The following is a 16,735-nucleotide window of genomic DNA, read 5'->3' as shown; positions in this document are numbered from 1 at the left end:
TAGTAGCTATCTTAAGCAGTTGAGGGGAGGATTTTTCAGCAAAGGTACTCTACTGGGCATGGCGAGCAGACAGATGCTTCACTAGGGCTCCAGGAGAGAGCAGAAAAGTGAATGCCAACCACACAAGAAGGACGGAGAAATCAATGTTTAGATGCAAACTTGTTGGAGAGCAACAGTCCATCCTTGTCTGAAAAACAAGTTTCAAGGTTACTGACCAATGGAAAAAGGGAGAGTGGCTATCTCCAAGGATGAATTACACAGTGGTGCCACAACATAGTTAACATACAGAACTTAAATACCTCTGCTGAAATATGGATGTGTATTACAGTGGTACCTTGGTTCTTGAACTTCATCTGTTCCAGGAGTCCGTTCGACTCCCGAACCGTTCGAAAACCAAGGCACAGTTTCTGATTGGCTGCAGGAGCTTCCTGTGCTCAAGTGGAAGCTGCGTCAGATGCTCAGCTTCCGAAAAACGTTCACAAACCGGAACACTTACTTCCGGGTTTGTGGTATTTGGGAGACAATTTGTTTGACAACTAAGCCATTCGAGAACCAAGGTACCACTGTATGTCATACTGCCACTCTAGAAGTTGCCTGTTGAACTGCAGGCTGCCTGAAACACAAAAGCACCCCTATACATAGTTTAAAACTATGGAACATACACACAGATATGTCTATTCATCTCCTCAACTCTAAAGAAGTGGTGCTTTTAAAAAATATCAGTGCTTCAGTGATCTGTCTCTTTGGAAGGTATTTTGGGCAATTGGGCCTGCCTCTTTTATTCTTCATTGTGCAAAACCTAGCTGTAGAACCTACATAAATTACAAAGCTTTTTAATGCTCTATAGAACAGGGCAGCCCAAGTTTTCATACCACGTGAGCTTCAACATGGAACCTGCGAGCCACACACTGCTTTGTCCTGCGTGGGGGAGGGGGAGGGGAAGACTAAAATTTGATGCCTCCCCCCCCCCAGCCCTTATGCTGCTTTCCCAAAGCTAGATATGAAAGGCGCCAGGGAAGGAGGTGTTAGGCTCCGACAGGATCCTAGAGCCCTCCAACCTCCTTCGCAAAACTGGGAAAGCACTATCTAGGCTTTGGGATGGAGGTGGGAGGACTCTAGCACTCTGTCGGAACCCTCATGCCTCCTTGCCAAAGTCCAGCGGCTTGCTTACCCAACTTTGGAAAGGTTGCTGAAGGGCACCTAAAAAGGCATTGAGGGCTGCAATGACCTTGAACCAGGTCTTGGACCCACCCTGCTATAGAGTAACTGGACATTTGATCAGATCCAATAGCTTATTTTGGAATTTTGAACAGCAAAACGATCACAACCATTCCACCAGCTCTTGCTTGCAAACCTTATGGCAGCACCTCAGAAATTCACAACCTGGAGGCGCTCAGGCAAGAGTGCCATTTCTCTCACACAGAAATACTTTTGAATACTCTTCCTTGAGTCCAAGTTATTTTGCTCAGTCCCTGATGACAAAAGATCCAACCAAGAAAAGAGAAAGACTGTAATGAATTCCCACCCCCTGCCCACAAAACATATTCTCTGCAGCTAAATGGCTCAGATCAAATCATGCCCAAACAGCAGATAAAGCTCTTGCTGAGATTGTGAAAACTCCTTACTTGCTTACATACTGGAAATGTTTTCTAACCACATGGATCTGCACAGCAACGTTATTTTGTTTCAATTTTACAGCTTTCTGGGGTAAAAAACCATCATAATGAATAAAACTGATTGATAAAAGCAGTAAAGAGACTACACTGCCCCTTTCCAAGTTAAGTGGTTGCTTTTAGAATATATACTGAACAGCGACAACAACTTCACTGCGAGGGATTAAGAGTTGCTTCACCAGCTCTCCCTCCATCTCAGGCAGCTTTCATACTCATTGCAAGAGCCCAGCTCTCACTCCTAAGTCAGGAGAGAGTTAAGAATGCCAATGAGTACACCTTACTTTCTACTTACCAGCACTTGGGTGGGGTTCATTTCTACTGAGTCTGTTATCAGCTGCCCCAGGCCTCCTCTAACCTCAAGAAATGCAAGACTCACACCTCTGGAATTCCCTCAGCTGCTGTTCCCCACCCTGGATATGATGCTATTGAAGTAAGTATTATTTAGTAAAATATCCACTTTCCACAACTTGAAATCCGCTGCTTATTATACAGCCTTGGATGGATGAAACAAGAGGGTTTCTTTTGACCTAGAGCAGGGGTCAGCAACCTTTTTCAGCAGGGGGCTGGTCCACCGTCCCTCAAACCAGGTGATGGGCTGGACTTTATTTTGGGGGTGGGGAATGAACGAATTCCTATGCCCCACAAATAACCCAGAGATGCATTTTAAATAAAAGGACACATTCTACTCATGTAAAAACATGCTGATTCCCGGACTGTCCGCAGGCTGGATTGAGAAGGCGATTGGGCCGCATCCGGCCCATGGGCCTTAGACTGCCTACCCCTGACCTAGAGTATTTCCAGCCATATATCTGGCACAACATTAACCAAGAGAGGGCAGACAGGGAGGAAGGATCATGCCAGATGACTGAGGTATTTCCAACAGAAGATACCCAATGGGGAACATGGCCAGTTTTGTACCTTGTGCTGCGGATCCATCAGGTGTCAGATAAACAACTATTTGACTTTTAGAAGACATCTGAAGGCAGCTCTGTTCAGGGAAGTTCTTAATGGCTGATGTTTTACTATGCTTTTAACACTTTGTTGGGAGCCACCCAGAGTGGCTGGGGCAACCCAGTCAGATCGGCAGCATATAGATAATCATCATCACCATCATCATCCAGAATTTTCAGCTCAGCCACGAAGTTGGTAAGGCAGCAGGATTGGCAAAGGTCATTCTGGATTTGGGATTGTGAACTTCTAACATATTGGGGGTGGGGACTTCAATATTTATGGCAAATGCTCCCTTATCTGGGTCTCAGCTAAGGACTTCGTGGTCACTATTACCACCATAAGATGGAAACCAATATTCAAAGCTGAACCCATATCACCTTAAACTGAGATTGTTGGCTTTCATATTACACAAACTGGGCCCAATCCAAGTTCTTATTTCCCTCTTGAAAGGAATGGAAGCTGCACATGAGTCTCGCTCAGGAGAGCTTCTTGATTATGCCCATTATTCCCATTTCATATGAACACACTGCATTATTTCCCTAAGCCTGAAAGACAGGAAGAGCTATAAATCTAAACACATACTTGGCTACATTAGATATAATCTACTGGGAAAACTACTGTCCTTTCAATAAACAGAACTCCAAAGTATTTTTTAAAGGAACATACAGTTTCATCAGATTATGTCAAAACAATATTTTAGAAAGTGACACATTGAGTTACTGTAACCAATCCGATATTGTCAAACAAAGAGTAGAAACCCCCAAACTGATTGCAGTCTAGCTAAAGGATATTTCTACCCTTATCAACAATACTGCTGTGTGAACACTCTGCTCAGGCTCCTTCAATTCCCATCCCCTAACCATATACACTGCATGAATACTATGAACGTCTCAAGATTGAGGTGACCCATTTGAGCTCCTATGTCTTTCCTGTCCTCAACAGAACAATCATAGTTATGCCCAAAAACAAACACAGGAAGCCAAAGCAACAATGAAAAACAGTGCATCAGTTTCAAGTTCATCCATGCAGGTGGTTTCTTTGCATCATGCAATGCACACTAAAGGCATCTTTTGTTTTTATGATGGTAGTGCAGTAAGAGTGAGTTAACATTACAGTCATGTGCCTATGTTTGGCCAGCAGCTAAAACACTCAAAGCATATTTTAGCTACATGACAAGTCTCTAAACCTATACCAAACAGTTTCGAATAAACCTTGCAGTATTATTTTGCTAAGTGGTGACAGTGTACTTGAGCTATTCAAGACATAAAGGAAAAGATGAACTCTTGCCTGAGGAGCTTGACATCTTAATGTGAAAAGATAAGAACTGACAACATACTAAGGAATCTTGAGAATGTTATAACACAGGGCTTGATCTTGTGAAGTACAAGTAATAAACACTACTATTTAGTATTAAATTTGACATCTAATCTGCAGAAGACGCATTCTGTGTATGCTCTGTTTGCTTTAAGATCTTTCAGTGGCACATCATAATGCTATTTATATTATCAGGATTGATTCTTGGACAGCATTTTTTTTCATTGTATTTAAAATGTGCATCCTGCATCAAAATGCATTTCTTTTTCATTTCAGCTGCCCAATCTGGCACTTTTAAAAAAGCAATGTCCCTTTCAGGTGTGATCACAAGTCCAGATATTCTGGATACCTTTCTTAATATGATCAACCCTTGTTACATACCTACCTGGGAGGTAAAAGGACATCTTGCTCCCATAAACTATCTTAGGGTGATGCAAACTTGGTATGAGTTAGTGTGTTCTATGCCAAACTGTGCCCAACCTAGAAGGCTATCTATATTTGGTAACAAACCCTAGAAATAAGCAACTAGTCCTGCTTGGCAAGGAGGACTACTCTTGACAGGCTAAAATATGAGTTTGCCAGTAGCAAGTAAGTAAGCACATCTGCAAAAGCTTTGCTCTTCATATTGCCTATTCTTTCTCTTTCTGTCTCTTCCTTCAAAACTCTTTCTGCTATCTTAAACTCTTCAGCTCATCTAATTTTTTAAAAATTCCAAATACTTATAGGCCACCTTCATGACTAAAACTCACTTGTTGAGGCTAACTGATAAAAAAGAAATTTATGTTCCATTTGTTACAAAGTTCATTTTGCTCCACCACACTTCTCTGAACATTGGCTCCCTGTTTCTTCTCACATTTGTGAACTTCTACAAGCTTTCAAATGCCTTTGTTCCCTTCCTTATCTACCTGCTCTTCACAATTCCCACGCACCTGGCGCTGTTTGTTTCCCCTTCTTGCTACTCTCTACTATTGAGATGGATGTTAGGAGCCATATTCCAAAGTGAAGAGGCAAGTTTAACTTTCGCTTTCTCTAACAGAACTTGCACCTTTTCAGTTTCCACAACTCTTCCGCTCCATATCTCATTTTATTAAGGTTGTAGGATGGAAGACAGTTTTATATACAGCAGATGAATACTGCAATAATCTCAAGGACAAAAACAATTTGACAACCTGTATCCTTCAATGAGCACAGATGTGGCAAGGAGCTTCACCACAGCAAAATGTCCCCTTGCCTTGGGTGAGCTGAATGGCATATAATGGTTCTACATAATTATGCTGATAACTCCTTCGCTAGCTCAGAAGTTTGATTGTAGCTCGGGTTCAAGTGCTACCCAGAACCAACATAGTAACCTTAGTGAATGCAAAGAGGAAAGCATCATATCCTTAAGAGATGCAAGATGAAAACACACCAGAGTGTATTCTAAGATAGTCTACAACAGGCTTGGGGAACCTGTGGCCCTTCAGATATTGCAGGCCACCAATTCCCTTCTTCCTGTTCATCAACCATAAAGACATGAGTTTGAATTCAACTATATCTGGAGGGTCCGTATAATTAAAGCTACAGTTTTCCCAGTAGTGATGTATGGAAGTGAGAGCTGGACCATAAAGAAGGCTGATCGCTGAAGAATTGATGCTTTTGAATTCTGGTGCTGGAGGAGACTCTTGAGAGTCCCATGGACTGCAAGAAGATCAAACCCATCCATTCTTAAGAAAATCAGCCCTGAGTGCTCACTGGAAGGACAGATCGTGAAGCTGAGGCTCCAATATTTTTGCCACCTCATGAGGGCACAAGGAGAAGGGGACGACAGAGGACGAGATGGTTGGATAGTGTTCTCGAAGCTACCAGCATGAGTTTGACCAAACTGCGGGAGGCAGTGGAAGACAGGAGTGCCTGGTGTCCATGGGGTCATGAAGAGTCGGACACGACTAAACGACTAAACAACAACAACAACAACAAATATCTGGAGGGACACAGGTTCCCCACTCCTGGTCTAGACTATCTACCTGATGTAATATCCAATTTGGATTAATAATGCCAGGCACTGACAGTCTTCCTAACAGATTATGATTCTAAACAGGCTTGACAACGGCACTTCTTGGAAAGGGATCTGAAAGGCCGTAGAAGTCTTGCCCTTCCCGCAGCCTCTGTAATAAATACACAAAATAAAAAGCACCATAATGTTGGGCATTTAAAGCAGGGTATATATGTCCTCCCAAAAGTACACAGAGCAGCTTGATTACCATCCTGCCCCCTCCAACTTCTTCCATGAGACTGAGAAAGCCTGTTCTTTCTCACAACAAAATGTACGGTTTTCACATCATAAATTGTTTGGCTGCTGCTGTTTTTGGTTAGCATCCTCCTGCAACTTATCCCCAAGGGAGAGGCTATCACAATGCTGCGGCACATAATATTCTGCATTTACATTTATACCCGGGCACAAATGAATCATAGAACTGCAGAGTTGGAAGGGATCCCCGAAGGTCATCTAGTTCAACCCCCTGCAATGCAGGAATCAAAATGCAAAACGCAATACAGGAAACAGATTCTTAGACTGGCAACATGTACTGTACATGTTGCATTATACTTTTAACTGCTTCATCATCTATTAGATTACATGTTTTCTGTCACTTGAAATAAGCAGGAAACACTGTCATTTAAACTGGCTACCTAATAAACTACTCTTCAAAGTTTTCAAGCAACCACTTCAACCTATTTTGTACTTTTAAAAAGACTATTCAGGAGAAACTGTTACTTATTTTGTGAGTCTGCACATGCACATATAGTAATTAGAATAGTATATAGTTGTTCATGGACTAGTATAGTAATTAGCAGCCAGAAAGTGCATATTGTGAATAACAATTTGCTGCAAAGGCTCTTTTCTGGAATATTATTCTATCACATACTGTTATTTTTCTCCAATAAAAGTTCGTTTTACTCCTTTCCCAGCCACACCAAACAGGAAGACATAACACATCGCCTTTTATGGTTAGAAAAATCAGACTGAGGTCTTAACGTTCTTGGACAAGCAATGCCCACATTACTACCAACACTTTTTTTTTTACTTAACAATCTTCGAAGAGGAAGTCAATGCCTCGTATGCTCTAGGCTAAATAGAGTTATTAGCAAGACAGATACTGACAGAAATGCTTACCAGAATAAGGTCATTGATTAATCAGGCAAGGAGTCTGCTACAGGAAAGGAATTAATGTATTTGCCGAATGCCACTTAGGGCAAGTTCACACATTTGCAAAAATTAAGATTTTCTGTGTGGCAAGGTGAAGACCCGCACGCGACCCTCCACCACATATGACTCAGAAATTTATGATCCTTGTTTTAAAATTAAATAAATGCAGAGACCGCATAAGAGTGGGGATACTGCTGGAGAAGCAATGTAGATACAGACCTGGAGTCGGCTTTGTCACTGCAGCAAATGGAAGCCACTGTATGAATGAGAACTGTGTGCATCCACATGCATTCAGAATCATCTAGATCAAATGATTGCATTCCATGATGGGAAGAACACAGTGACCTGGTTCACATAACATGTTAAGCCAAACTATGACATAGTGTGAACTCAAAGCACATGAGCTCCCAAAAAGGACCTCATGGCTTCTTTGCTCCTTCCCAGTCATTTTGCTGCTGCGTTGCACTGAGTTAAGCCATAGTTTGGCTCACCATGTCATCCACGTGGCTTAGCTCTCTAACAAGAGACTAACCTAGTGAGCTGTAACCAAGGTTTGTCCTACGGTTTATCCAGCAGAATTAAAACAACAAGTCCAGGTTTATATGACATGCTAAGCCAAGCTACGGCTTAGTTCACCATAGCAGCAAAATGACGGGGGGGGGGAGGGGAGTAAACTCATCACTATCTCCTCTCTTGAAACCAGTGCATTTGTGCTAAGCTATGGTTCGGTTTGGCTTAGCATGACATGCAAACTAGGGCACTATACGAATCTGCTCATCCACAGCCATAATGAACCCGCAACAGGTCCCACTATTACAGTGATATTTTCATCACCTAGAGTGGTCAGGAAAATCTCTGCAGAGTCATTGCTCCTATATCCATGGATAGGCCATTTTACACCTTAACAATGTTCACAACAGTGGTGCTCCTAGGGTCATTGGTAGCTTTCTGGATGGAGTCAATCTTGTCCAGTTAAGCTGAACCCCAAACACTGACGCCATTATGAACTTAACAGCTGGTATCTGAAGAAGTGTGCATGCACACGAAAGCTCATACCAAGAACTGACTTAGTTGGTCTTTAAGGTGCTACTGGAAGGAATTTTTTTTTTGTTTTAACAGCTGTTGTTCAACTCTACTTGCATATATAAGTTTACACAAATTCAGTGTGGTGTTTCAGCTCAATTACACTTATCATATAGATATTGATTAGGGAAAACTTTTTGCAGTGTGAGATAAATATGAAGGCAGGGGCAGCACAAATTGGCCCACCTGCACTCTACCACTTCTGTCCCTTCAGCTCAGGGGTCTGCAACCCGCGGCTCCGGAGCCGCATGTGGCTCTTTTACACCTTTGCCGTGGCTCCAGGGCGGATACTAGCGAGGGGAGGAGGCGCATTGTGCACCCCTACACTCCCCACTGTGGCGGGCGCTGTACTGGCTGTGACGTTGCATGGGGGCGGTGCGTGCGTTAGTCATGCACCGTCCTGACGTCACCTTCCCGCCCGCTGTCAGATCGCGGCTCCGGAGATATATTTGTTTTAAATGTCTAAATGGTTTTGCGGCTCCCAGCTTTTTTTTCCTTCGGAAACGGGTCCAAGTGGCTCTTTTTGTCTTAAAGGTTGCAGACCCCTGCTTCAGCTGAAACGTGAGGCAGAAGTCTCCCAGTTTCCCACCTACTGCAACATTTTTTTTCTGGCCTTCCTTTCATATACCACTGACTTCTCATGGTTTCCATGTAGTTCCCTTTTGGGCACAAAATGATGACCTTAGAACGGGAGCAGCTCCTACACCGATGTGCCTTTGCTTATGTTACGAAGATAAACTACAGAGTACTTGCAAGGCATTTATATGCAAAGGCAACATGGAACATATGACAAAATAAGGAATATTTCAAATCTTATCAGATCAGATTTGTGGGGATATTTAACATGTCCAACTCTTCATGATCTAATTTAATAAATCAGAAAGTGGACACATTAACATTTAAATAAGCATTGTAGAATGGCTGAAATTAAATGGAATTAATTTTCATTTGAATACTCAGCATTATGAATACTAAAAGAGTGAAAATTCTGATTGGAACAAGCTTCTGTAGCAATCACCGTTTGAGGTTAACCAACCCACCAGCCCCCAGGGTTCTTCCAAACAAGTAACTGATGGTTTATGTATCATCAGAGAGACATCAGTCAGCTAAGATGATTTTTCCCATCTGTCTAGCATTTTATACAACCTGAAAGCACTTTTCAAGAGAGGAAAGGAAATTTGCTGGCTCAAATAATAAATACATAAAGCATACAAAGAAGAGGGCATGTTTGCATGACTGAGTAGCAGAAAAAGTAAAGAAATTTGAAAGGTGGGAAGAGAATTCTGTTATACGGTCTGAATAAAATACTTGTTGTTTTTCAAGACCTGTGTGTTTTTCTTCTCTTTTATCAAAACAGTCTTTGGCTTTTAGTCTTTTCCTCAGGAATTGCCATACTTTTCTCATTTCCCCCAATCCACTTAACTTTTTCTATCAAAACCCTAGCAGAGGAGCACCCTTACTGTCATTGTACAAACCTGAGTCATTCATTTTTCTTAACGTCTTACTTCATGATCGATTACCATGTCACCCACAGTCAATCATTCTCAACCAATACCTTCCTCTTGGCATCCAGGAAGAAAAGATGACACTCTAACAGTTTTCCCAACTTAGAGATGCAAGAAATCACTATCAAGTTGAGGGCTTATTTTAATTTTATATATATATATATATATAGAAAAGACAAAAGAACTGAGCCATTTCTACACTCATAAGCCCTATGCACCAGGTGGAAGTGTTTGCATTACACTACTTGAATCTGATTTACCATCTTGTCAGAACCTGTAATCATGCCAATTCTGTACCGTAGCAATATAAGCACTGATTTATAATACTGGAATGCAATGGCTATAAAAAATAATTGCAGGTTATTACTCAATGGCATCACCTATTTTCCTCTTATCCGGATCAAAGCATTTTATACAAATGCCTGGCCACACACGAGATCTAAAAAAACAACCTATTTTCTCAAATGATTTCTCTTTCCATGTCAGTAAATTATCTCTGCCTACATATAACTCATGTTAAGCACATATGTGAATACGCTATATCTATCCATTTCTCCATACTTACTTCTGGTCTATCAGATATAGCTATTATTCATAACATAAAGAGCAACTTCAATCAAATATGGGACCCAAGTTATTCTGGTTTCAGTGACTGAGGGTTACAGCCTTAATGCCACAAGTATCCAGAATCAAGGAGTCAGTCAGTATGAAGGCATTTGTATTGTGTTAGGGTTATGAATTGACTTTTTAAAAAAGGGATCTCTACATTGTGACCAATACATGTAGCAGTTCTAGGATACCAAACAGGTGCTCAAATAAGGAGTGAGCAGCTGCTTTCCAAGATTTCAGGTAGAAGACTTTCCTAGTCCTGCTACCCAACATCCTTTAACTGGATACTGAGGACATTTTACATGTCGGGGCATGTTTTTCCTTTGCGACTGAGTGCCACTGTGAGTATCAAGAGAAGAGGGAGACCAGACAAGTATGTACACAATCCACAAAGGGCAGGGGCTACAGCAGAGCATCTTTTGGAACTAAGCCTTAGGCACCAGGCTCCGCAACCTGGCCACCAAGCTTACATGTGTGTCTGACTACCTTGTTCTGATCCTACCCTCTGTTGGGCAGAGTTCAAGGAAAGAAACCAAGAAATAGCTGAGAGGGAGAATCAACAGATATAATGCTTTTGTTTCTTGTTAAAGCACCAAGTAGATTTAAAGACACTCTCAAGGCAAATCTAAAAAAAAGGAAAAGAAGTAACATAAGCAATGATGACTGGGAAACACGGGCCTGTGAGCACTCCAGTTGGAGAACAGCCTTTACCAAAGGTGATCGCGGTGGAGGAGGAGGAGGAGGAGGAAGAAGAAGAAGAAGAAGAAGAAGATTGAACTGAATTGAGAGGAGCATGGGGGAAAGGGTGATAAAAAACTGGAATTGTGCACAGCATAGAAGATGACTGTAAAAATGCCTGGATTTATGTAGACTTTTGGGGCTGCCCAATAGTGATTGTTCCACCCCTGTTGCCTCCAGCTCCTTTGCCCCCTAAATAAGGCAGCCTTAAACAATTTGTAACAGTACGGAGAGAGTGAAAGCAACTGAAGAACTACGGATGAGAGTGCAAGGAGTCACTCCCATTTCTGAATTATTTTAATCACCAGGGAAATAAAGGACTTTGGGAGAGTGGCCAATACCCTGACCCAATTATCTATAGAGAGTAGTGGGAAGAAAAAACAGGACCCCAATGTTGTGTGTTGTGTTCCAATTAGTTTCCCAACAGCCAAATACTCTGAGCACTCTGCAAAGAGCAAGGTTAAATCTGTGACTAGTTGACCATCAATATCTTTTTCAGTTCCACTGTCACTGCTACACAAAGCATTTGCTCATCCTTGCAAAAAAGAGACAGCCAAGACGGTGGTCCCCTGCAGCATGGATGCATGGTCCAGATCAACCATGCCTTCAGTATTGTGGGCCCAAATTTATGGAATTTCCAGTTGTGGTCAGAGAGGCCTCCTCCCTGCTGCACTTTTTATAGTTTTTTAAAAATAGTTTTAACTGATTTTTACCTTTTCCATATTGTATTTTGTGTGCATTGCTTAGAGATGACTGTAGTTAAGAGGTATATAAATCGTTTAAACAAAATAAACAAAAATGTTTGAAAACCTTACTGTCCCCTCCCAAATATTCAGATTAAAAATCTGGCACCATAGTAAGCAACTGAATAAATGGTGTTGAAGTGCTCTGATGCTTGTCCTTTATGGATATAAGAACACAAAATACAGGATTTCAGAAGCAAACATCAGCCACCCTGTGTCAAGGATTTTTGGACTCAAAGGTTTTAGGAGTTGATCCAAACCATCTAACGTCAACATATGGCTTTCAAATCGCCATAAACCAAACCCAAGAGGAAATGGTAAGCATATTGTTCTTTAGCAATAATGTTGCAAGACATTAAAGTGGTGACTCTTTAAAATTCCCAACTTATATAAGCCTCAGATTAATAGTTACAGTAAATCAAACAGTAAATCAAGTATTTAATTTCAGGCAGAAAAATATATTAAAATTTTATTGCACTTCTGGGTATTCATTTCAGCAGTCATAAAAGCATAACTTATTTGATAAGGCTGCATATATTTCTTTGAGTTGGACTGCAGACAGCATGGTTCCAATCAGTTCTCAGCAATTACAGTTGTACTGACTGCATAAATAGAATTTAGAAGAAATAGCAGGGGGAAGATATTTAATTTCCAAGGTTCTTTAAATTGTTGGACCTTTACAACTGCTGAAGAAACAATACAGTAAAAAGCTCCTTCCAGGAGTTATTTTCCCTTTGTGAAACCATCCAAAATTAGTATCTACAAAATGTAAGGTAAGGTGGCAAAAGTACCTTGTACATATAGAAAAAATTATTGAAGTTAATTCACTGTACTCTTCTAGAACTGACCCCATTCATTTGTAAGACCATTAACGTGAGCTTTCATTATGAAAACATGCACCCCCACACATTATTCAGTTGGAAACACAGTTTGCAGACTCAATAAACTCAATTCATATAAATGTGAAGAGTTGTTTGGACTATAATACTTATCGCTTAATTATTTCATTCTGGAGGTGAACAGAAATATTTTCAGTGTCAAGAATTTACATCTTACCCAGTACAATACCCCAGATTATTTCCTAAATATATCTTTTGCCATCTGATTTCCTAACACTGATTTCTGATAACAGCTTAACGTTAGTATCTTCCAATCTGTGTTTCAACAAAACACATTTCCTATCACTTACGATTCTACAGAATGAACTTGCTGGAGATGCCAGAAATGATTTAAATTAAATAAATTAGAGCTCAAAACTATGCATATCTATTCAGAAGTCAGCCACACTGAATTCAACTGGGATTACTCTCAGTAGAGGACTATAGACTTAGTGTCAAATGAGCACTGACAGGAATCCAGTCTTGGAAGATTACAATATGTGTCCAAAACATGGGGAAACTTGGCTAGCTTTCCCTTGTTTCTTTCATCATTGAAAGGATAGCATGCATGCAGTTTACCAATAGTCCACGAAAGCTTCCAAGCAAACTAAAAAGGCTTCAAGAGCTCTCTTCAGACCCACTCCAGAGGCTCACCTGGTACCAACTCTGTCATCGTCTCAGTGCCAGGTAAAGACATTTTTGTTTTGCCCGATATTGGGGGCAGCATCATTTATATGATGTGAACATGGGATTTTACTTCCAACTTAATTATTGATCTTTGGTTGCATCTCCTCATTTCCATATAACATATTCTACCCAGTGTATTTTTTCATAAATTCTCCTTCAAGCTCTTGGGCTGATTTGCACGCAATGCCAAGCCATGGTTTAGCCCCACATGGATGAGCCTCAGCAAGTCAAAGCACAGCTTCAGAGTCAAATGATTTCCCCTTCTCCCACTTGCATGTCTGGGAGCAGATTTTCGGCTGTGTTTATTTTCAGTTTCAAATCTCAGCGTAGATGTTACAGAACCTGGCCTACAACAACTGATGACTACTTCCTACATAAGCCAACTTCATTTTGCACTTAATGCTAAGCTAAGATTCTTTGAAATGGGAAGAATCTCCTCCTGGTCACACAGTGGGGAGATGAGTAGGCCTGATGATTCAACTGCCTTTGCTGTTGCTTGACTATGTAGTGCTTAACCATGGTTCAGTGTTACATGTGAACCAGTCCTTTTGACAGTCATACTGTGTTTTATATTCCTTCATGCAAACTCCCACTCTTTCTCTAGCTCTGCAGAGTTGTCAAGCATAAGTTTGGTAATTATCTAAATTCTGTATATTCACTCCCTGTTTACTTAAGGATATATTTAAAAGTGAACAGAGGCAATTTCCTTGGCTCTAATTCAGTAGCTTGAGCTGTAATAACGATAGGAAAGTTCCTATGGGCACCACCCCCTCAGTTGGCTTGCTGATGCAATGACTAAATTTCAAAGGCTTAACCAGACTCTTCTGATTTTAAGTCTAGTCAGATATTAGGTGTCACGCTGAAAACTAGTAAAGGCCTGTTTGTAAATTTTAAAAAGACTGTATGCTCACTCTGGTAATTAAACTCATTTCATTTCTTCTTGGAAAGTATGCCAAAGTAGACAGCAGGGACCAGAAATGAATGTAGAATGAATTTTAAAGTGTGGCTGCAGATAGTCACTAATCACATTGGAATCTGAGTCCAATCATCAGTATTATCCAAAATCATTCTAGTAGCAGTGCCCCCATGTACAAATTAAAAACATATTTTAAAATGCTAGACTATCACTTGTTCCAAGCAGATTAGAATAATTTGAATGCCGAATGTCTCATCAATTCAGATTATTCCACAGAATAACAGGCTAGCTAACACTGTGGTGAATCATTACCTTGAGAAGGTAAGTGGGGATGTTGCTGAAGTCCACCGGCAATTTCAGAAGGAAACGAGCTGACAATTCACCAGTCTGTCAAGTGAAGAAAAAATAGTGAGACCTATGCTGAGCAATATCACTGTACAGCAGAAGCAACAGCCGGAATCGTACAACAAACTTTTTGGAAGTTTCCTAATGCTTTCCTAACAATTTAGAGAGCTCACTCTAGCCATGAATGAAGCCAAGAATATATTTATAGTTTAGTAAGTAGTACACAAACGTGTCTTAGCAGAACATGGAAGGAAAGGTACTCGGAACACCCTTATGACAACAAATACAGTGGTACCTCAGTTTATGAACTTAATCCATTCTGGAAGTCCGTTCTTAAACCAAAACCATACTTAAACTGAGGCACGCTTTCCCTCATGAGGCCTCCCGCCACCGGTGCCCTTCCACCGTTTGGCTTCCGTTTTAGACCGAGGTAAAGTTTGCAAACTGGGACACTACTTCCGGTTTTGCAGAGTTCGTAAACCAAATTGTTTGTAAACAGGGCTGTTCTTAGACGGAGGTACCACTGTAATTATATTAGACTAGGTGCCCTCCAAATGGTTTTTATTTATTTATTTATTTGATGGATACTGTAAGCTCTCTTCCATCATCAGATAGTCCAAGGGCAAATATGTCACAGTTAAAACAATTACAACTTATGTTTAAAAACAAAAAATAAAAAGTCAACAACAAAGCAGCAGTGCACAGAAATGCAGAAGCCGAGAAATTCACATAGCAAAAGGCCCGAATAAAGACAATTCCCATTAGCCCTAGCAAACACGACCACTGGTAAGGGATAGAGGGACCTGCAGTTCAACAATATCTGGAGAGCAGATCATATATTATGCAGCTGGACCTTCCACATTATACTCATCATTATCTGATAATACTTTTTGCAGGGACAGGCTAAAGTGAGTTGAAGCATTTGTATTCTTTGCTATGTTATTTCAACACCCATCTATGAACAGTAAACCTAAAAGAAAAACTCTGAAGGATGTACATCAGACAGCACTGTGCAAACTGCAGCCCAGTCAGTAATTCGTTTTCACAGAAAGCCACTTCATGAAGGGGGGGGGGGCAACACTTCGACCCCATCCTCCTGAAAATGGTTGCCTGCCAGTAACTGCTGCAATCCTTTTCTCTACATCTGTTTGCCTCTAAATTAGCAGAGCAACAGAGTTAAAGAACAAAAGAGGGAGTAGACAGCAAGGACGGTAAATTGAGGTCAAGGAAGTTAGGCTGAGGACAAGGAAGGTAAACTGAGGACACCTCACATACTTTAAGAGCCACACGCCTAGCACAAATAACCTTTCCAAATCAATGGTTACAGTCCCCATGAAGAAAAGATTTCTATATTATTTTGCTAGTAGACTTACAACCACTTACCCAGTTGTTCTTTTTGCCAGCATAAATTTCCATGTTTTCTCCATACTGAGGTTCTTCAAGCAATGTTTGATATTCAAACATGAGGCGAGAGCTCTCACGAAGTCTGCTGCACTGGAACTGGTGATATTGTTGAACAAGTTCTTTTACAACAAGCAGCAGGCATTCTGGGTTTGACGGATTCCATGAGGCCAAGTTCTGTGTAATGAATTGAGACAATGACCAAGTTAATTCATAAAAACAGGAATACTAATACAGTGGTACCTTGGGTTACAGACGCTTCAGGTTACAGACTCCGCTAACCCAGAAATAGTACCTCGGGTTAAGAACTTTGCTTCAGGATGAGAACAGAAATCACATGGCGGTGGTGCGGTGGCAGTGGGAGGCCCCATTAGCTAAAGTGGTACCTCAGGTTAAGAACAGTTTCAGGTTAAGAACGGACCTCCAGAATGAATTAAATTCTTAACCCAAGGTACCACTGTATACAGTATACCTGTATACAGTGGTACCTCTAGTTACGGACACAATCCATTCTGGGGTGCCGTTCGCACCCCAAAAAGTCTGCAACTAGAGCAGCGCTTCTGTGCAAGCGTGGAGCGTGATAGAGCGCTTCTGCACATGTGCAAAGTGTGCAGAACGCTTCTGTGCATGCCACGTTCGGAAGCCGAAAAGACGCAACATGAACCTAATGCAACACGAGGTATGACTGTAGTTGCTTTTTCACTGCCT

At 41.1% G+C, this 16,735-nt stretch overlaps 1 protein-coding gene across 1 annotated transcript in view; it reads right to left on the bottom strand.

Moving 5' to 3' along the window:
* The window catches only part of BABAM2 (BRISC and BRCA1 A complex member 2), a 134,232-nt gene that overhangs the window by 88,978 nt on the left and 28,519 nt on the right, over window positions 1–16,735 (bottom strand). Inside the window, exons 5-6 of the mRNA XM_083732824.1 lie at window positions 16,010–16,204; window positions 14,594–14,668 (exon numbers count right to left, since the gene is read on the bottom strand). Of these exons, the coding sequence (XP_083588950.1) occupies window positions 14,594–14,668; window positions 16,010–16,204 (270 nt within the window). The remainder of the gene's footprint in view (window positions 1–14,593; window positions 14,669–16,009; window positions 16,205–16,735) is intronic.

The sequence above is a fragment of the Podarcis gaigeae genome, assembly GCF_964106915.1.
Source record: "Podarcis gaigeae genome assembly, chromosome: 3".
NCBI lineage: Eukaryota > Metazoa > Chordata > Lepidosauria > Squamata > Lacertidae > Podarcis > Podarcis gaigeae.
The sequence above is the reverse complement of the archived record's forward strand: the minus strand, read 5'-3'. Positions and strand labels throughout refer to the sequence as shown.